Genomic DNA, 21,729 nt, shown 5'->3' on the forward strand with positions numbered 1-21,729 from the left:
TAGGTTGCTTTTTTCTAAGTGACCCAGATTCCTCTGTTTTGTACTCCTGTTTTCCTTACTTCCAATTCCATATTTCAGATTTCCGGCTAAAATCTTTGGTGTAACCAGTAACCTGATTACTACTGTGGCCACTTTTGTGCTTCCGATTTCTTGCTATGCACACATCACCCCTCTCTGCTGTCTGGCAATCTGCACATGGAAAGGGCCATGTGTCTCCTGTCTGTAGTTGTTACATGTCCATGCAGGAGCAGGTCTCATGTTGCTTCAGACCATAGTTTCATTTTAGATAAAGAGTATCTGCCAATGAAATTCAATAGAGCATACAACTTGTGAAAATACACAGGGGAGTGGGGGTTTTTTAGAATTACAGTGAAAGATGTTTATGCCCTGCTGAGATGTTCCTGCACATCTCTTTTGATAGGGAAACCTGTTTGGATACAACCTGATATATTAACTATCTATTAAATTGACCCCAAGCACCCTGAGAGCAAGGTAATGTGATCACATTCCAAGTAACAGCAAAAGATATCCCAAGGATACTGTCTTGCATTTCTTGTCCCTTCAACTCCTGTTTATTTCTGCCCAAGCAACAGGAAACTACAGGCTTTTCTACATGAGACATTTATTATGTGCTTTTCATTCCCTACTCATGGTTGTTTACAGGTTCTTTAGACAATGTCGTGACTCTCCAGTTTTGCTTCTGTGTCTAATTAGCTTTCTTAGAGCAGGGAAAATGGGGCATTTAATCATGAAAGCAGAAAAAATAGTGTTTTCCCTTGTGTATTTGTGCCATTCTGCTGTACCACAGTGCCACCTAGAGGTTATATAGAAGAAAAACAGAAAAGAAAATGCTCCTCACCAGGTTCTCAATTCTGTGAAGAAACTGAAAGTAGATTCAGCAGATTAACAGCCTTGTGTAGAAAAGCTCTACGTGGTCAGTAAATGGCGATAATTAAGCACTATTCCTTCTGGATAGGTGTCAGTCTCCTTACCTGATCTCATCTGCTTCAGCAATTTAGGCTGCAGCCCTAAACTGCACACTTACCTGGGGGTAAGCACCATTGAACAGAGCTGGGTTCACTTCTAAACATGCCTAGGATTGCACTGTAAGGCGCACACACTTGGAAGGCCAACTTGAGAGCCCCTCTTATTCATCTCCCCACCCCTCAAGCTTGAATGGTCAGAGAAAATATTCCCCTATTAATACTGCATTTTGAAAAGGGAAGGTTTTTCCTATGGGAGGGGTCAGAGTTCACCCATCCTTGTAGAACTGCTATTTGTTGAATACACATGTTAATATCCTGGATCTTAGTTAAGAAGCTCTTAAATCTTGAGTACCAGCTCTGCTTGCATTCTGTTTCTGGTTTTGTATTTTTGTACATAAAACTACATACATCCTTAAAGTGCTGTAAGTGCTTCATGAGTTTGATAAGGTCTGACTCATATGTTGACCATCTTCCTGATCCCTTTCTTCTGTATTGATACTTTTGTATTTTTCTCCAATTAATTGGTTACATTGCACCCACGTACCTATTAACCTGTCTACGTTGATAATTGTGTCTGCTGGCAGATGCTAAACACCAGGATATTTTCTGAAACCATACCTGGTTACTTCTCATTCTTAGAAACCAACTGCCTTTCATGGTTTAAATACTCAAGAATGGTATTAAACTGCAGCGCAAAAATTCCCCCCTATACCGGATACTGTCCAAAGTACAAATTGGAATATGAGTAGGTACTAAGGAGCTTGCCCAGACCTGCCCCCTCCCTCTGCAATTTCTCTAAAAGGGAGTTCCCTACATTGAATAGAGTCAAGAAGGGTGGTGGCAACTCCTTGTCTCTGACGACAAGCCCAGAGGAAGAATTGACTGCAAATCCCTGTATCATAGCACATGTCTAAACTTGCTCCTTGAGTGGTTTGTGACATGTCTAAACTCTAAACAAGCATTGCAGAGGCACACCTGATTCCTGTAAGATAATGCCTTAGCATGGCATGACAACCAGAAAGGGCTGGTAGTCTCATTAGTATGCATTAGATACAGGGTTTATTTTGCAACATAGATGAGTCATTGAATAATACTCTTTGCAAGCAAGTCAGCCTTGACAAACAAAATAATGGGGCATCATTTGAATTGGATGCAAATCCTTCTGACCAAATACAAAAGAGATACCTGGGACTTTTGTCTTCTACTTATTGCTGTGTCTATAGTAAATATTGTGCTACCTTTAACAAGTAAAGATGGAGACTTGGAACAATCAAATCAACCTAACCTTCAGATGACTTTGCTTGTTATCAGAAAATGCCAAAGAGGAAGTGTCAGCGAGGGGCATTTTCTCTTTTTATCCTTCTAGAATCAAGCGTGAAGGGGAACACATGCACTGCCTCAAGGAGAGATGTGTGAGTTGTCACAAAGGAGCACGTGCATTTTATCATCATCAAATGTTTATAACAGCATCTCCACTGTCCTAGGCACTGTACAAGAAACAATTGTGAGCTAGTCCCTGCCCATAGGCTTCCAGTCTAATAATGCGCAAAATACAAAGGACAGAGATGGGAAATGTTACATTTGCTGCAAAAAAAAAATAGAGAAGAGCCTATGGGATAACCAAAATCAATCAGTTTTTAATACTTTCCTTAAAAGGCGACTAAGTAGCAGTCTGATGAATTTCCAAGTTCTTACTGGAAAGATTAGTTCCCCCTTCATTCATTACTACAGAAGCTCCAAAACCAAAACCAAAACCAAGCAAAAAAGCCACTCAATCACTCACATGTCCTCTTTTGGCACTTCCTGGTAACAAAGAAAGCCCGCCATGAGGTTCAAAGTGCCTTTTGCTGGAACATTTAGGTACCTGCATGCTATCTGAAAGCATAATAAGTCTTACAAAATGTCTTAGCAAACTGATAAATTATGAATCATTCTAATATGCTTCACTGGCCCATGCACAAAGGGGAATTAAGTGGGGGTTTGAAATGAAAGCTAAATAAGCAGAGATAAAATTTATTTATTTATTACATTTATATCCTGCCTTTAAAAAATAGTTATAAAATAAAAATAATTTCAAAGGGACAGCACATTTTCAGGGGATTAAGCTGTACCTTGATAATGTCCAGACCGGGCTGAGGATACTCTAGGACTGGAAGCTGCTCGTCAATGTTCATCAATCCAATTTCATCAGGATCAGCTCCTTGGCTCACTAGATATACCACTTCCTGCAGTAAACTGGTGCCTGGAAATTAAATAAATATGCGGTAAAAGACCTCAATCCAGTCCCCAAAGAAAAAGAAGGACGTTTTACACTATCAGAAGACATGTAACACATCTCTGGGTTTTCCTAAGCAGTAATGTTTTTGGAAAAGCAGCGCAAACATCATCCATGGGGTAGATGAACAGGCATAAACTAGAGACAATCTGGGTCACAATGAAATTTAACTTTGAACAGATTGCAAGAAAATGGCCTCTCGACATAGAGGCTTAAGAACCTCTCGTCCTTTTTCCAAGTCATCTCAAGCTATCATCATCTCTTGTAGCAAGCTTGCCTGTGCCCCTGTTCTGATGCCACCAATTCAGATCTGACAAAATAAGCAAAGCACTCTGAAGCTGGACAATATCCATGGGTTTAAAAAACAAACAAACACGCACACATCACCGGTGTGCCTTCTAGACTGGATTTCTCAGTGTTGTTTTTGCTAGCAATCATTTAAAAAGCACAGTCATAGATGCATACCAAGCCAATTGCTGCTAATATCTCCCAGTAGGAAGATGTGGACTCCATTTTTTCCTCTGTATCATTTCCTTCATACAGTATATTGAAGGAATCCATTAGCTTAGAGTTATGTTTGAATGTGAATTGTTGTAAAGTAACTAGAAATGTAGGATTCTGGAGTGCTTTCAGGAAAATATACAAGATTTCCTATTCTAATTGGTGCTATCCCCTTTCCTATTGGGACTATTGGTTCCATTTCCTGTTCTTTATATTAGTATTGAAGCTCACAATTGCTGGATATATTTGTGTTAACTAAAACAGATCCTCTCCCCAGCTCCTCCTATATAAAGTTTTATTAAAACCCACCCAGTGTTCCAGAATTTAAAGAACCATTTGCCCCTCTCAATATTGGCTATAGACTAGAGTGTTCAGTCTGGATGGGAGGAAACCAGATTCAAATCTGTGCTCAGCTTTGAAGCCAGTGGGCTGGCAAGCCACTCACTCTCAGCCTCACCTACCTCACAAGGTTGTTAAGCAATTTAAATTAAAGAACTGCACTGGCTGCTGGTCCATTTCTGAGTACAAGTCAAAGTCTTGGTGCTTAGCTTTAAAGCTAAGGGGCGGGCAACTGGGCTCCTTGGCATACAATGTGACTTGCGTGTGGAACTAAATTCACACTCCACAGGAAGAACGCACTGTGACTGCCCTTAGAATGCTGCACCTTTCTGTATCCCAACTTTATAAATTCTTACATTGTTTGAGCTTCATGAATCAATAATTGCCACCAGATCTCCCTCTCCTTTGATCTCTCTATCAAAATTTGATAGCCATGCTGTTTGCTGACACAATTACGGTAGGTTTGAGCGACACCTGCATGAATCATTTATTTATTCATTCATTCATTTCATTTCTATACCGCCCAATAGCCGAAGCTCTCTCTACCGCCCAATAGCTGAATCATGTTCATTAATGTGTATATTAATGATATTAATATTGACGATGGACCTGAATTATTCAACCCCAGGGTTGATAGGTGTCCATGTACCAGCACTATTCTTTACTTTGTTTGCTTTGCATTGCCAGGAACCCTTTATGATTTATATGGTTACTTCCAGGACAACGGCACGGCACAGGTGTTGTTGATGTCAGATCTGGTAATCTCTAGAAGGATCAGGTTTATCATACCCGAACACAGCCAGTCTGTAATTCCACTCTAATAGCTAGGCTTTAGTTCCTGATCCAACCGAAACTGCCTTGGTTTTCGATCTCTCTTGGCTCCAATGCCTCTTGTGATTTTTTTTTAATCTTGGCCCACAATATCATGTGTTCATAGGCCTAGTAATTGTGTAGTCAGTGTGCCCTGGTGTAGTCCCACAGCCTTGAGGTCAGGAGCACGTTCCCATACTCACTGGGAATCTTCCTGGCAGCTTGCTTCAGCTCTTTTAACTGGCTGATATCTTCTTCTCGGGGTTTCTGTCAACGCCAATTAGAAGCCCCCAGACAAAGCTGAAGTGATGAGATGATGGTCATGACTGCCTGAAATGTGCTTTGGATCTATACCAGGCTCTCTGAACAGTACGTATGCCACTCATTCCCAGCGTGTCAATAAAATACTTCAACTGAGCTAACAATGTTCTTGTTAAGGCTTCTGATAATTTCATTTCACAGTGCGCCAGATTTTCTTGTCTACATTATGATAACACAAAGGCTCTCCAAAATACTTATGCAGACGTCTTTCCCAGAGCTGCTACTGCTGTCCTTGAAGCAGAGATGCCAGAAATGGAACTTTAGACGTGGAAAGCACACTTGCTACCATTAACTATGGCTATTCCCCACATCGGTATCTAGTCGGAAATATAGGAAAAATGGTAAGATTCCCTCCACCACATGAACAAATGCTGCAGAAAACCAATTTAGTTTTGTGCTCGTTGTGTTATCGCCTGAGAAATGGTCAGTGAACTTGGTCTATGGGCCAGGCCAACGCCAATGTTTTTGTGGCATGGCTACTGCTGCAAAGACAGCCCCCCTTTCGTTGGCACCTAGGCTGCACTGGTAGCACACTGATGCTTGCTTCACATCGGTGGGCCACATCACGTGGACGCTTCCTGCACCCCTTTCGAGGCAGCTCACACTATCGTGGGAAGTTTCCGTGTCATCTGGCCTATGCATTTGAGACAAGAATCCATACGTTCTAGTGCCTTGTGGGAGTAAGCCATGCGCGTTTGGGTGGTGCCAGCAGCCACACCAAAAAGGTAATTTACAAATCAGCGCTATGTCTCCATAAATCAGTAACTGCCACAGTGTGTGCTGGGACAGTGTCCGGGTAAGCCCAAGGTATTCACTCCAGTTGAGACTATGGGCTGCACCTCTCCAGGATTGATTGCTTTAGCCTTACTTCTTTCCAATGAGCCTCTGCTAGGGGTAATTCTGCTAAGATGTTGCAGAGTCACACAGCAGAGTGCTCCACCCTCTGAAGCAGCTAGACAGTCTCCTCATGGGTCAGTTCTCTGGGTCTGTTACATATGAGGCTAGACAGCCACTTGTCAGGGATGCTCTGACTTGGATTCCTGCATTGGGCAGGGGATGGACTTGATGGTCTTCTAGGCCCCTTCCAACCCTACTAGTCTATGATTCTATGAGGCTGGACAGCCATCTGTCGGGGATGCTCTGACTTGGATTCCTGCATTGGGCAGAGGATGGACTTGATGGTCTTCTAGGCCCCTTCCAACCCTACTATTCTATGATTCTATGAGGCTGGACAGCCATCTGTTGGGGATGCTCTGACTTGGATTCCTGCATTGGGCAGGGAATGGACTTGATGGTCTTCTAGGCCCCTTCCAACCCTACTATTCTATGATTCTATGAGGCTGGACAGCCATCTGTCGGGGATGCTCTGACTTGGATTCCTGCATTGGGCAGGGGATGGACTTGATGGTCTTCTAGGCTCCTTCCAACCCTACTATTCTATGATTCTATGAGGCTGGACAGCTATCTGTCGGGGACGCTCTGACTTGGATTCCTGCATTGAGCAGGGAGTTGGACTCGAGGGTCTTGTAGGCCCCTTCCAACCCCACTATTCTGTGATTCTAGGCTGGACAGCCATCTGTCGGGGATGCTCTGACTTGGATTCCTGCATTGAGCAGGGAGTTGGACTCGAGGGTCTTGTAGGCCCCTTCCAACCACACTATTCTGTGATTCTAGGCTGGACAGCCATCTGTCGGGGATGCTCTGACTTGGATTCCTGTATTGAGCAGGGAGTTGGACTCGACGGCCTTGTAGGCCCCTTCCAACCCCACTATTCTGTGATTCTAGGCTGGACAGCCATCTGTCGGGGATGCTCTGACTTGGATTCCTGCATTGAGCAGGGAGTTGGACTCGAGGGTCTTGTAGGCCCCTTCCAACCACACTATTCTGTGATTCTAGGCTGGACAGCCATCTGTCGGGGATGCTCTGACTTGGATTCCTGCATTGAGCAGGGAGTTGGACTCGACGGCCTTGTAGGCCCCTTCCAACCCCACTATTCTGTGATTCTATGAGGCTGGACAGCCACCTGTCAGGGTTGCTCTGACTTGGACTCCTGCATTTAGCAGGGGGTTGGACTGGATGGTCTTGTAGGCCCCTTCCAACCCCACTATTCTATGATTCTAAATGTAAATCTTTTTAAGGGTAACCACATGTTACTTTAAAGATGTAGCTAGCAGCAATGTGGGTTTTTTTCTTTACTCAAAAGTAAGCCTGTGGACCTGATCCAAATTAGGACCGTGTGTGTGTGTGTTGTGGGGTGGTGGTGGTATAGGAGCTTTAATCCTTTGCCTCCTACTGTAGCCCCGGTCCAGATCAGGGCCGCTGCACCTACAATTTGCAATGCCACTAAAACAAATGAATTTTTTGTTTTACAATGCAAAGTGCAAATGTAGGAGGCCTAATTTAGATCAGGACCACAGTGGGGTCAGGGAAGGGTTAAAGCCTTCCTAACCTACACACACACACACACACACACACAAGCATCGATTCTTCGGCCCTCAGCCTTCCTAACCTACACACACACACACACACACACAAGCATCGATTCTTCGGCCCTCAGCCTTCCTTATAGTCCAGCTCTCACAGCCATACATTGCTACTGGGAACACCATAGCTTTGATTATGCGGACCTTTGTCGGCAAGGTGATGTCTCTGCTTCTTACTATGCTGTCTAGGTTTGCCATAGCTTTCCTCCCAAGGAACAAGCGTCTTTTAATTTAATGGCTATAGTCACCATCTGCGGTGATCTTGGAGCCCAAGAAAATAACATCTGTCACTGCTGCCATTTCTTCCCCTTCTATATGCCAGGAAGTGATGGGGCCAGATGCCATGGTCTTAGTTTTTTTAATGTTGAGTTTCAAACCAGCTTTTGCACTCTCCTCTTTCACCCTCAACAAGAGGCTCTTTAGATCCTCTTCGTTTTCTGCCATTAGGGTGGTATCGTATGCGTATCGGAGGTTGTTGATAATTCTCCTGGCAATCTTAATTCCGACCTGTGAGTCATCCAACCCGGCGTTTCTCATGATGTACTCTGCATATAAGTTAAATAAGCAGGGCGACAATATGCAGCCTTGTCGTAGTCGTACTCCTTTCCCAATTTGGAACCAATTGGTTGTTCCATGTCTGGTTCTTACTGTTGCTTCTTGACCCTCGGACAGGTTTCTCAGGAGACAGGTAAGGTGGTCTGGTACTCCCATCTCTTTAAGCATTTGCCACAGTTCATTGTGATCCACACAATTAAAGGCTTTAGCATTGTCCATGAAGCAGAAATGGACGTTTTTCTGGAATTCTCTTGCTTTCTCCATGATCCAGTGAATGTTGGCGATTTGATCTCTAGTTCCTCTGCCTCTTTGAAACCTCGCTTATACTTCCGGTAGTTCTCAGTTCACATGCTGCTGAAGCCTAGCTTGTAGGATTTTGAGCATAACCTTGCTAGCATGTGAAATGTGCACAACTGTATGGTAGTTTGAACACTCTTTGGCATTGCCCTTCTTTGGAATTGGAATGTAAACTGACCTTTCCCAGTCTTGTGGCCACTGTTGAGTGTTCCAAAAATGTTGGCATATTGAGTGCAGCACTTTAACAGCATCATCTTTTAGGATTTTAAATAGCTCAGCTGGAATACTGTCATCTCCACTAGCTTTGTTGTTACTAATGCTTCCTAAGGCCCACTTGACTTCACTCTCTAGGATGTCCAGCTCAAGTTCAATGACCGCACTATCATGGCTATCAGGGACATTCAGATCTTTCCTGTATAGTTCTTCTATGTATTCTTTCCACCTCTTCTTAATCTCATCTGCTTCTGTTAGGTCCCTGCCTTCTTTGTCCTTTATCATGCCCGTCTTTGCACAAAACATTCCCTTGATCTCTCCGATTTTCTTGAAGAAATCTCTAGTCTTTCCCATTCTATTGTTTTCCTCAATTTCTTTGCATTGTTCATTTAAGAAGGCCTTCTTGTCTCTCCTTGCTATTCTCTGGAACTCTGCATTCAGTTGGGTATATCTTCCCCTTTCTCTCTTGCTTTTCGCTTCCCTTCTTTCCTCAGCTACTTGGAAAGCCTCATCAGACAGCCAATTTGCTTTCTTACATTTCTTTTTCTTTGGGATGGATTGAGTTGCTGCTTCCTGAACAATGTTATGGACCTCCGTCCATAGTTCCTCAGGCACTCTGTCTATCAGGTCTAATCCCTGAAATCTATTCGTCACAACTGTATATTCATAAGGGATATGATTGAGGTCATACCTGAATGGTTTAGTGGTTTTCCCTACGTTCTTCAATTTAAGCTGAAATTTTGCAACAAGAAGCTCATGATCTGAGCCACAGTCAGCTCCAGGTCTTGTTTTGACTGACTGTATAGAGCTTCTCTATCTTTGGCTGCAAAGTACATAATTAATCTGATTTCAATATTGACCCCCTGGTGATGTCCATGTGTAGAGTCGCCTCTTGTGCTTTGGAAAAGAGTGTTTGCTATGATCAGCGTGTTCTCTTGGAAAACTCTATTAGCCTTTGTCCTGCTTCATTTTGTACACCAAGGCCATGCTTGCTTGTTATCGCGGTGATTTCTTGACTTCCTACTTTAGCATTCCAATCCCCTATGATGAAGAGGACATCTTTTTTTGGTGTTAGTTCTAGAAGGTGTTGTAGGTCTTCATAGAACCGATCAACCTCAGCTTCTTCGGCCTCAGTGATTGGGGTATAGACTTGAATTACTGTGATGTTGAATGGTTTGCCTTGGATTCATACTGAGATCATTCTATCGTTTTTGAGATTGTACCCCAGTACTGCTTTTCCCACCCTTTTGTTGACTATGAGTGCTACTCCATTTCTTCTAAGGGATTCTTGCCTACAGTAGTAGATATAATGGTCACCTGAATTAAATTCGCCCATGCTTGTCCATTTTAGTTGCTGATTCTTGGCAAGAATACTGGAGTGGGTTGCCATTTCCTTCTCCAGTGGACCACATTTTGTCAGAACTCTCTGCCATAACCTGTCCGTCTTGGGTGGCCCTGCACGGCGTAGCTTATGGCTTCACTGAGTTACGCAAGCCCCTTCTCCACAACAAGGCAGTGATCCATGAAGCGGTTAGGGAATCTACTCCACCCAAAGTCAGGCACAAGGCATCAGTTGTCGTAACTGCCCTAATGTGAAAATGCACTGTCTTACATTAAGGTTTTAAAAACTTATGACAATTAATACACAATGAATTTTCACAAAAATAGGAAGGACAAGTCCTCCGTTATTCCCTTGAATTCTTTCATACATTTAAATAAGCAGGTGGGCAGGCAAGAATAGCAAAGGAACATGATGTGGGAAAAGGGCTGTAAACAGGTAATAAACAAGGGGAACGTTTTAACCTGCTTTTCTTTAGCCCCATCTACAGAGGGGATTTACTCCAGTTCTACTGCGCCTCACAAATGATCATGACAGATGATGTAACCCCCACTCCACATCCACCATGCATTTTTCTGCCCCCAAATCTGCTTCTTTGAAAAGTAATTTTGCACCAGATTTTCCCATTGTGGCTGCCTGGTGGTTTGGGAGCCTGTGTGACCCCAACTGGCTTCAGTGCGGGCTGCGGGGAGCAGTGTTGATTGGCAGAAGGGAAAGTTGCGTCACGAAAGGGTGGACACGAGGAGAGACGTTGGCTAAACATGCCTACTCGGAAGTAACTTATTCTCTTCCATTGCACTTCATCGAGCACGCAAGCTGATAGAGGGAAGGCGAGCCTGTTTAAATCTCCGCTCTTACAGAAGAGCGAAGGCACACAGGACCAAAACGATTTTAAAGGCTGATTACCCCCAAATGACCCTTAATCCTGCTGAGAAAGGGTGGATATGAGGAGAGGTGTTGGCTAAACATGTCTACTCAGAAGTAACTCATTCTCTTCCATTACACTTCACTGAGCATGGGAGGCAGCCTCCGCCCATTTGCTGGCCCACATCTATGCAGTGGATGACGTTCAGTTCTACTTGTGGGATTCCACCCACCCAACTCCAAACAATTTGGTTTAGGTGCCATTTGCCATGTAAAAGAGGGTTTTTAAGAAAAACGAATACACCACTTTACTGGCTGCATAAGAAGCAAATTTGAAAGATGATCAGGGGACTGGAAACAAAGCCCTATGAACAGAGACTGAAGGAACTGGGCATGTTTAGCCTTGAGAAGAGAAGACTGAGGCGAGATACGATAGCGCTCTTCAAGGACTTGAAAAGCTGTCACAGAGAGGAAGGCCAGGATCTCTTCTCGATCATCCCAGAGTGCAGGACATGCAATAATGGGCTCAAGTTACAGGAAGCCAGATTCCGGCTGAAAATCAGGAAAAACTTCCTGACTGTTAGAGCAATACGACAAAAGGAACCAATGACCTAGGGAGGTGGTGGGCTCTCCCACACTGGAGGCGTTCAAGACGAGGCTGGACAGCCATCTGTCAGGGATGCTCTGACTTGGATTCCTGCACTGAGCAGGGGGTTGGACTCGATGGTCTTATAGGCCCCTTCCAACCCCACTATTCTATGATTCTATGATTCTATGAATTCTTGAAAATCTGGATTTACATAGAATCGCCTCATAAAGCGTCTCTATGTAGATGGGACCTTGGCCTTTCTCAACAGAAGTGTCTGGAATTTGGTATCTTTATGGCATTCAACACCTACATGCTTTATTTATTATTTATTTTTATTAGATTGAAATCCCGCCTTTTTCCCTCTTGCAAGGAACCCAAGGTAGTTCACATGGCCTCCTCTCTGTTATATACTCACAACAACCCTGTGAAGTAGGTCAGGCTAAGAGTCAGTGACTGAACCAACGTCACTCAGTAAGCTTCATGGGAGATCTGGGACTAGAGCGCAGATCTCCCAAGTCTCAGTCCAATACTCTAACCACTATACCACACTGGGTCTCTATGCCTAATTTTACACCCTTTGAATGGTCTGGATTTTATTAGCATTTAGAGCAGTCATATTGGTTGCATTCTTGCATTTCAGATGGAACCCCATTGTTAACTGCTTAGGATAAAGCAACCTTCAGATTCAGCGCCTCAAAATATATAAAATCCAACCTTCAAAACTAATTGCACTCCAATGGCCTATGAACAAGAAAAGTTTACCTATCCAAAGAGTCTGTGTGGTATAAGGGTGCAATCCTATGCATGTTTAGATGGAAAACGTCCTACATCTCCCAGCATTCCCCAGCCAGCCATGCTGGGAGACGTAGGACTTTTTTCTGTCTAAAGATGCATAGAATTGCGCCCTAACAGTACCAGTCTAGGACTGATGAGTCAGCTGGGTCAAAATCCCCGCTTGGCCATAAAGCTCAGTGGGTAACCTTGGGCCAACATCATTCCTAACCTACCTCATAGGGTTGTTGTGAGGATAAAACGGGGGAGAGGACCATTTGCACACCACCTCAAGCTCCTTGGAGTAAAGGCAGGGATATCAATGTAATGGGATATAAATGTATGGAATGGTGAAATTATATTTTGCATGCAAAAGTTCCCCGCTTTAACCCCTGGCATCTCCTGGTAGGGCTGGGAAAGGCTCGTACCGGAAACCCTGGAGAGCCACTGCCAGTCAGTGCAGAAGACCTGGGATGGACAGAAAGTAGATCTTCAGATGTTTTGGTCTTCAGCTTCCAGCATTTCTGACCATTGGCCAGGCTGGCAGGGGCTTCTGGGAGTTGAAATCCAAAACATCTGGAGATCTACCTTCTGCCCACCCATGCGGTAGACAATACTGAGGCAAATGGAGCAAAAGTCTGACTACGGCAGCTTTATGTTCTTAAGATGGTTTCCTTTCTGCTGGGCAGGATGATACGGGTAACCAAGTTACCCTGTGTGAGAGCTATTTGTATAGGCTAAAATAACTGACTTAATGGTTACATGAAAATTGTGGCAAGTTACCACTTAATGAATCGTTACCTTGCATTGTTTGCAATGGTCTATGGCTATAAGCAGTAAACATTTTGTTGTTGTAAGAAATTGTTGTTTGCATCCTTACAGAACACTGCAGTACAATATTCTAGAACTATCTGCTGTGAACCAGAGGCGTACTTTAATGTCATTTTGTCTTTTAAAAAGCAGAAGCTCCGAGAGAACTTTTTGGACCCAAGGAATGAATGAGTGTGTTCGGTGCCACAGGCTCAATCTGTAATGCAGCTCAAGTACTTCATGAAGAGAACATGACGTACTTGAAAGGAGAACAGCACACCAACAGCAGTTTACATCAGCCACTCAGGCATTTGCCTGATGCTGATACCTGCCTGATTCTGCCATTTTTCCCCAGACCAATCTCTAGGAAGTAACATGCGCAGCATATAGCCTAGGCAGGATGACAGCTTCATTACCCATTTTGAATAGCTCCGTTGTGTCAAGCAGTTTTGCAAGATGCAAAACAGCACCGTGATTTACAGGCCATGACCCAGCAATAATAATAAAAAACATTTATCGGTCTTCCACAGGGGTTGCAACAACAGCCCTAAAAGCAATCCTGTGTAACTGCAGAAACATACAGTGCAAACCTAGCCATGATCATTCAGAAGAGATGCCCACTGGGTTCAATGGGCCCTATTCCCTAGTGAGGGTGTTTAGGATTGCAGCCATAGTAGCCATAAACAGACAGCTTAATTTCAACAGGCTTAAGCATTTCTAACTCGGCAGTGAATTGTGGCCAGCATCTGTTTAACTGAGGCCAAAACTAGATATTTAGCAGTAAACTTAAAATCCCCAACCCTGCACTTCCCTGCAATTGGCAAAGCAAGGATGGGGGCATTTGCAGAGGGAAAGTGATGCGCTGGCAAGAAGCAGATGTTTAACGCTTTCCTGCTCACCAGTCAGTTTTCCAAACATCCAGTTCCACCCTGAGCTAGTGCTTAGATCGGTTTTAGGATCTACCTCCATCCCCACTTGGATGGTTCCAGGGAAACAGAAAGTACAGGTTGCTTTTTGGGAGTACCAGCTGAAAAGGAACTTTGGGGGAGAGATGGGCTGGTTCTGGCTGCAGAATGAGCTCACGCATGCCTGTCCTGCAACTCCCTTTTCAAATGTTACACCAGCAGTGTGAAAATAGGAAGGGTAACACACATGCATTTCTTGTTCCTGGCTTAATGCTAAAAAGAGTGCTGCTTTAACATGTGCCTAGATGCAGCAAATTAGAAGGCTTTTCTTGCAAAAAGTCCTGTTGTAATTGTGGATTAGGCTGGAAAGTTCAGAACATTTCCACTGGGACATCAGTTGTATGCAGTAGCACCATGATTTCATATTACATGTAGCCATTTCAGGTGGAGTCCAATTACTTTATCAAATAGAGAAATGCATCCTGGTACACAGACACACACACACCCCAATGCAAAATCTGTCCCTACAACTGGGTTTATATGGCCTAAGTCAGTTCTAAACAAGCCCAGTTTGGGACAGTTATGGAGTAAGATCTCATCGACACATACGCACAATCACAAATGTTACAACTTTTCCTAGACTATATTTAGAGAAGAGTACCCCATGTTTAAATATTCCCCCAGGTCAAAAACAGCCTGCATCTAATTATGGTGGTGTTACTAGTTCTAAGAATGCCTGGATAAAATTCTACACATACCAGCATGCAATCAAGTCTTAACCAAATAACAATTAAACAAACAAAGTATATAGTAGATACGGACTGAGTGCAGAGTTTCTAAATGGAAAACTTTTTAAAAGCTGGTGGGGGAATCATAGAATAGTAGGGTCGGAAGGAGCCTACAAGACCATCAAGTCCATCCCCTGCTCAATGCAGGAATCTGAGTGAGAGCATCCCTGACAGGTGGCTGTCCAGCCTCATAGAATCATAGAATAGTGGGGTTGGAAGGGGCCTACAAGACCATCAAGTCCAACCCCCTGCTCAATGCAGGAATCCAAGTCAGAGCATCCCTGACAGGTGGCTGTCCAGCCTCATCTTGAATGCCTTCAGTGTGAGAGAGCCCACCACCTCCCCAGATAATTGGTTCCATTTTCGTATTGCTCTAACAGTCAGGATGTTTTTCCTGATGTCCAGCTGGAATCTGGCTTCCTGTAACTTGAGCCCATTCTCCCGTGTCCTGCACTCTGGGATGATCGAGAAGAGATCCTGGCCTTCCTCTCTGTGACAAGCTTTCAAGTCCTTGAAGAGCGCTCTCATCAAGTAGAGCTTTTAGTGTTTCCTCCATGTCATAAATATTTCAGATGTGCAGCTAAAGAAAGCAATAAAGATGTAGCCAGCCGGTTCTAATCTGGCATTCACATGCTACTACAGCTTCTGTGCAGTCTACCGCATTCAATTAAATATTTGCCCAGGGCCTGGAAGAATCCTTAACAGCAAAAATGAAGACTGGATGCTGGCATAAGCAGATGCAAATCAAGATGAGCCAAGGGCTGGATGCGCCCGATCTCGTCTGCTAAGCAGGGTCAGCCCTGGTTAGTACCTGGATGGGAGACCACCTGGGAATCAGGCTTCCTGCATTGAGCAGGGGGTTGGACTCGATGGTCTTGTAGGCCCCTTCCAACCCTATGATTCTATGAACATTTAATACAGATGTGGAACCCTGGACCTCCTACCCTTTATTTTTCTCCTGTGTTGTGTGATAAAGAAGCCAGGAGATCATCTGCGATAGAAGTCTCGTGGACTTTGAGTCCACCTAAAATGGGAGACTTGCCATTGACCTCTCTGGGGTGAGGGAAGGCAAGTTACCAGGCACTGAACGTGGAAATGGCAGCTGATCAGCTTGGCCCTCCAACCACTGAAGGCTTTTTGTGCTCTGAGGGATTCCTGCTAGAGAAGGAAGAGGGCACAACTAGCGACCATTCAATGATGGTTGCTCTCAGTCAGAGAGGCAAGAACATTCCACAGAATTATACCAACATCAGTGCCACTCCAGTGTTGTAGACTGTTTACCAACTGAACTCAGATGTGATATGTATGTGAGTGGGGGGGGGGAGAGAGAGATCATGCAAAGAAATGGGGAAGCAGAGGAGCAGAGCAGCTCCGCCTAATCTGCATTATGTCCCTGCCCATCAAATGGAGACTTTCAGTCAGGAGCTGGAGGTGCAGGGACTGCGTGATTCTAGATTTTTCCTGTATCTACCATAACACTGTTTGGCACTGGCTCTCCCTGGGAGCATTTCCAGGTCCTGCAGCACTGGAAAATGATCAGCTGTCTCAGCTCTCGATAGTCAAGAGCTGGTCCCTGCTACTTGCCACTGCAACCCGCTACTAACCACTTTTTGGTCAAGTTCGGTTCCCCACCCACTACAGCTTCTTGTGCTCCCCGAAAAGCTGTACCTGAGAAAGAAGGGGGAGCCCACTGGAATGGCATGATATGTGGAATGTGGGAGCTGAAGCAGGAATTGGTAAAAATAAGGGGCAAACACCGCACCCCACCTCACAAGCTTGCACGACCAGAAGGTCCACTTCCATTTGCAAAAAGGCTATAGACCAGGGAGGAGGAACCTCCAGATTACAACTCTCATCTTCCCTATTGGCTATGCTGGTTGGGGCTGATAGGAGTTGGAGTACTACATCTGGAGAGCCACAGGATCCCCACCCTCGCTACAGACCCGATTGGCCTCCAATTGCAAGAATTGCAATTCTTTTCATAATGAGATCGTGTATTTTGTAATTTTCCAAATGATACATAGTGTTGTGTTCTCATGAATACATTATCTTTTCACATGGATCAATTATATTCATACCAGTATTGACTTTTCATGTCATTTTGGTAAAAGCACTGTTCCCTTTTTGGATATTGAAATTTACAGAGACCAAAAATGTTTATTTGTACAAGTCTTGTAGAAGGCCCAACTGGTAAAAAAAAATCTCTTTTGCATTTTTCTTCATTTCATTCTTCATAGATACACTCATAGATACACAGGAATCTACTTTATGGGCAATATCTTAGATTAAAGAGGGACCCATCTCATGAAAAGGATTACAAAGGCTTAGTAACCCATGCAGAGTACCGTGCTGATTTGGTCCCAAGACAATACTTGCTAACGGGTAGAACTGTGTGTTCACCTAGGAATATTACTTGTTCCTTGGCATACTCCCATTTATCTCTTTCAATTCTGAAAATGTTACATAAGCACTGGCATGTAGTAAGATACATTTCCAGTCAGAGTGCCCTGCCTTGGGTAAGCTTCAAAAGAACTAATAACTTCAGAGACTATTTGGTGAATTCAGACATGATTCTTCTAGAAGTAGTAGGATACTGACCAAGGGACATTTTAAATGTAGCTGTTTTTCAGTTTATTCTTTATCCATCCAAACTCCCATTTTTGAACACCCTTAAGATCACTGTGTACCACCTATTCCAATTTCAGGTACATGCAATATAACTGTGGGATCTCTTCTGGGTATATTGCCTATTGGCCTTTAACTATCACGTCATCATGTCCCCTGCTCTAATTAATTGGCCTGGTTCGCACAACACGACACAACAGCCCACTGTGGCTTAATTTACCTACGAGGCTGTTGCGTTGTGCTAGGCGCCAACAGGGGCGCCTTTTTTGCATAGCGCCCACAGGTGCCCACCTTGCCATGGCTTGTCAGGTTGTGTGAACCCAGGCAGCAGGGGTTGTTTGAGGGTTAGACAACCCTCACATTTATTTATTGATTTGATTTGTACCCTGCCTTTCTATCAAAGAATGGTACTCAAGGTGGCCCACTTGCAGGACAACATCCTTCTTGAATAAAGCAGTCTTTGCCTATAGGCAGAAGGACAGCAGACAGACAGCAAACCTAGCCTCCCTTAGGAGGAAGTTCCACAGCCTGGGAATGGCTCAAAAATAATCCTAAAACAAGGCATGGGTTATTTAAGGGTTGTCTAACCCTCAAACAACCCGTGCTGCCTGGGTTTGCATGACCCGACAATCCATGGCAAGTTGGTCGCCAGCGTGCCCCACTGGCGCTCAGCACAATTTGACAGCCCTGCGGGTAAGTTAAGCAATGGTGGGCTGTCTTGTCATGTGAACCAGAGCGTTGTCTACAGTAGGGATAGGTGACCTGGTACCTTTCAGATGTTTTGGACTACAGCTCCCACAATCCCGCACCACTGGCCATGCTGGCTGGGGCTGATGGGAGTTGCAGTCTAAAATATCTGGAAGATGCCAGGTTGCCTACCTCTGGTCTACAGCTTGTATGATGAGTAGAGAAGCGCTAAATATGATGAGGCCACATTTCTTTTACTAGAAATGTGGCCTCATCGTATTTTTACATTACTAGAGAAATGTAGGTTGATGGGATCCATGCGTCATCATGACATCTGCCTCATTTTACTGAAAACACGCTGGGTCAGACAAAAGTGGAGAACATCCAGTATAACCCAACGGGATGAAGAGACAATGTCTCAGAAGGATGAAAAAAATCTAGTTTTATTCCTTGAAGTAGCCCAGTGTGTTTTGGGCCTGTATAATATATATGGCCCTTCTTCTGGGGTCAATATTTCTGAAAACACCTGCAGAGATCTCTGAGAAAGATGTGTGTCCATGGCAGCATATGGTAACACATACAGTGGGTGGACAAAATACACCTCCTATGCACAATATATATAACATAACCACAACTGATTAATATCATAGATTTCTAGTCATTACATTCAATGCCCAATTTAGGACTCTAAACACATGCGCATTACAAAAACACATTCAAAACTAAAGGATAAAAAGAAAAGACTAACACCCTCATTCAGCAAGGGAGACCGCCACACTGCAGCACCTTTCTGGATGTATGATGCTCGTCTGGGGCCCACTAACCTGGCTGGATTATGTATGGGAATGTGCATACCTACCCAGGGTCACCAATGCAAGATTTGTTGCATGTAACTAAAGCTGGATCTGAGCCTACAACTTCAAACAGATGAAGTCACAGATAGCCAACCCTAAGACAAATTAAGGGCACAATCCTATGCTTGCTTAGACAGAAAAAGTTCCTACCGCTCCCAGCATTCCCCAGCCAACCATGGAGAATGCTGGGTGCTGCAGGACTTTTTCTGTCTAAACATACATAGGATTGTGCCCTACGTATTGTTAATGTATCTTTGTGCCATTTCCTGAACATCATTCTACCCATCATGATCAGATTTCCCCTACGTCAGAAAGATATTGGGCCATCTCCACCCACCTACCACATGAATGACTGTGGTAGGGGTTAGACAAGGCAGGATCGCCCCTAAAATGCACATGTTGACAAATCCACATTTACAATAAGCAGACTCGCTGGAGCCCGTGGACGTAAGAATATACATTCTTGCTGGATCTATGCTGTCCAACCTTGTTTCCAAAGGCGGGCAACAGACATCTTGATGCTCACAAGCAGGGGATGACCCATTTGCGTGTGTGTCCCACCTCGCACGTGGTATTCAGTAGTTCCATTTAGCTATCTCGTCTAATCCTGTTTAATGTAAGTTAATTATGCATGGAGCCATTTATGTCATGAAGAGCCTGTTCAATAATAGCAACAAACCGATCTTTAATCTCTTCCACAATCAGTCAATACATCATAGGAAACCAGCCGCTCAAGCCACCGCTCCCTCCACCAGACTAAATTGGCGCAGGCCTCGGAAGCTTCTGGGCTGACATCGCTCTCAGATTTCTTCACAACTCTGGGCATCTTTCAGCCTGAGATGCGCTTGTTTACTCAGGAGCAAGTCCACTGAGCTCGATGGGGCTTACTCCCAAGCAAGAGCGCACAGGATTCTACCCCTAGCGCCCCCAAATCAGATAATTCGTTTTTCCAAGCCTGTGACCCACGCACAAAGACATGACCACAGGGCAAGGTGAGATGGTTTGCCCGGAGCAGCAGATTTTGGGACAACAGAAAATATCAGCTGTGTGGTTTTGTGTTGCATTTTCGCCATCATGGGTGGGCGTCGTTGGGACTTCCTGCTTCGGGCCAGAACACGCCTTGGGCCATCCCTCTAGGAAGGAAATCCCATCGCACTCGCTTTGGCTTACGTCTGAGTAAGCACGTTTGCGCTCACGCGGCCCATCAACAGGAGCCTTGCGCATCCATTTACTAATCATTACTCCACATACTGCGGGCATATGCAAAATAAGCACGCATAGGGCGTATGCGAAAAACAACCCGAGGAACGCACCTACGCGTGCGCGAGCGTTTCCTTGCCTGCGCGGGCGGCATCGGCCATCTCTTCCTCCCTCTCCGAGATCAAGTCAAGCCGAGAGCCGGGCTAATGATCCACATCGCACACCTCTGCCTTAGGCCGGTCGTTTGGCTGCGGAAACTGGCTGGCTGGATCGCCGCGGCGCCTTATGGTGTCCGTTAGACGACGCCAGCAAAAAACGGCGATTCATTCCGTTTGTGTCGAAGACGGGGGGGGCGGCGGCGAAAGCTGGGCGGGCAAGCAGCCCAACCCCCCCATGCATGGAAAAATGGGCGACCCCCGCCTCCATCCCTCCCTCCCTCTCTCCCTCCCCCCCCCAGCCCGCTCCCTCCCTCGCACCTGATTTGGGGTAGGTCACGATCCAGACGTCGTTGCGCCGCACGGGGAAATTGGCGATCTCGTCCATCTTCCCCCTGCAGAACGGGGGCAGGCGCACCCCGTTGTATTCGAAGTATTTGCTCTCGAACTCCCCCGGCGTGCCGGGGGTCTCGCACTCGCTCTCCGCCATCCTCCCGCGCCGCCCGGCAGGAGCCGAGGCGCAGCGACCTGCCCGCGCGTCGCCCTGCGCGCCTGCCCCGCCGCCCGCGCGAGTGCCAGCCGGGCGCGCCGCGTCCTCCGGCGACTGGGCTCCGGAGACGGTGATGTAATGCGGGCGAGCGGCGGCGGCGGCGCCCGCGAGAGAAGCGAGCCGGTCTCGGGTTAACCCTCGGCGCGCCTCCCGGCTCTGCGCGCGCGCGGAGTTCAGCCCGGCTGGGTGCGTGGCCGTTTCTGTGGCGGGCTGGGGGAGAGAGAACGGAGGAGCGCAGGGAAGGCTCTCTGCGAGCCTCCCTCGGCGCCCCAGCGTCACTTCTGTTGTTAAGTGCTGCGGGTGATGTTGGGGCGCCGAGGGAGTGTGCAAGGGGGCTGTTTCAGTTCAGAGAAGGGGCCTGTCCGTGAGGGCTGAGCTGAGAGGGGGAAGCGTCCAGGGAGTATCATCTCTTGGGCACCTCGAATGTGTGTGTGTGTGTGTGTGAGAGAGAGAGAGGGTGGGTGAACAAGATTCCGACACCCTTGCGTTTTTTCTGAGGTGTCCCATGGAAATACGAGAAGGGTCTCAGAATTGTCCTCCATCACAAGCTGGAGATGAGCCAGCAATGTGACGAGGCTGCAAAAAAGGCCAATGCCATTTTGGGCTGCATTCATAGAAGCACGGCTTCCAAATCCCGGGAAGTACTAGTCCCCCTCTACTCAGCACTGGTTAGGCCTCACCTGGAGCGGTGTGTCCAGTTCCGGGCACCGCACTTTTAAGAAGGATGCAGACAAACTGGAGAGGGTCCGGAGGAGGGCAACGAAGATGATCAGGGGACTGGAAACAAAGCCCTGTGAGGAGAGACTGGAAGA

General features: G+C 45.6%; 1 protein-coding gene across 4 annotated transcripts in view; it reads right to left on the reverse strand.

The window, feature by feature from the left end:
- Positions 1-21,107, reverse strand: part of SULT4A1 (sulfotransferase family 4A member 1) — a 31,046-nt gene extending 9,939 nt beyond the window's left edge. The window contains exons 1-2 of one of the 4 annotated variants that reach the window (XR_014784581.1): positions 20,689-21,069; positions 3,098-3,228 (exon numbers count right to left, since the gene is read on the reverse strand). Coding sequence is in view for 2 of the 4 variants with exons in the window: in XM_084811858.1 (XP_084667984.1) it covers positions 3,098-3,228; positions 20,689-20,857 (300 nt within the window). In the remaining 2 variants the exon portion in view is untranslated. Of the gene's footprint in view, positions 1-3,097; positions 3,229-20,688 lie in introns of all 4 variants that reach the window. The other 3 variants (XR_014784582.1, XM_084811858.1, XM_084811857.1) reach the window with 3 other exon arrangements.
- Between the last annotated feature and the right edge of the window lie 622 nt (positions 21,108-21,729).

This window comes from Heloderma suspectum, chromosome 7 (assembly GCF_057233095.1).
Source record: "Heloderma suspectum isolate Gila_16-S chromosome 7, 16-S_ref, whole genome shotgun sequence".
NCBI lineage: Eukaryota > Metazoa > Chordata > Lepidosauria > Squamata > Helodermatidae > Heloderma > Heloderma suspectum.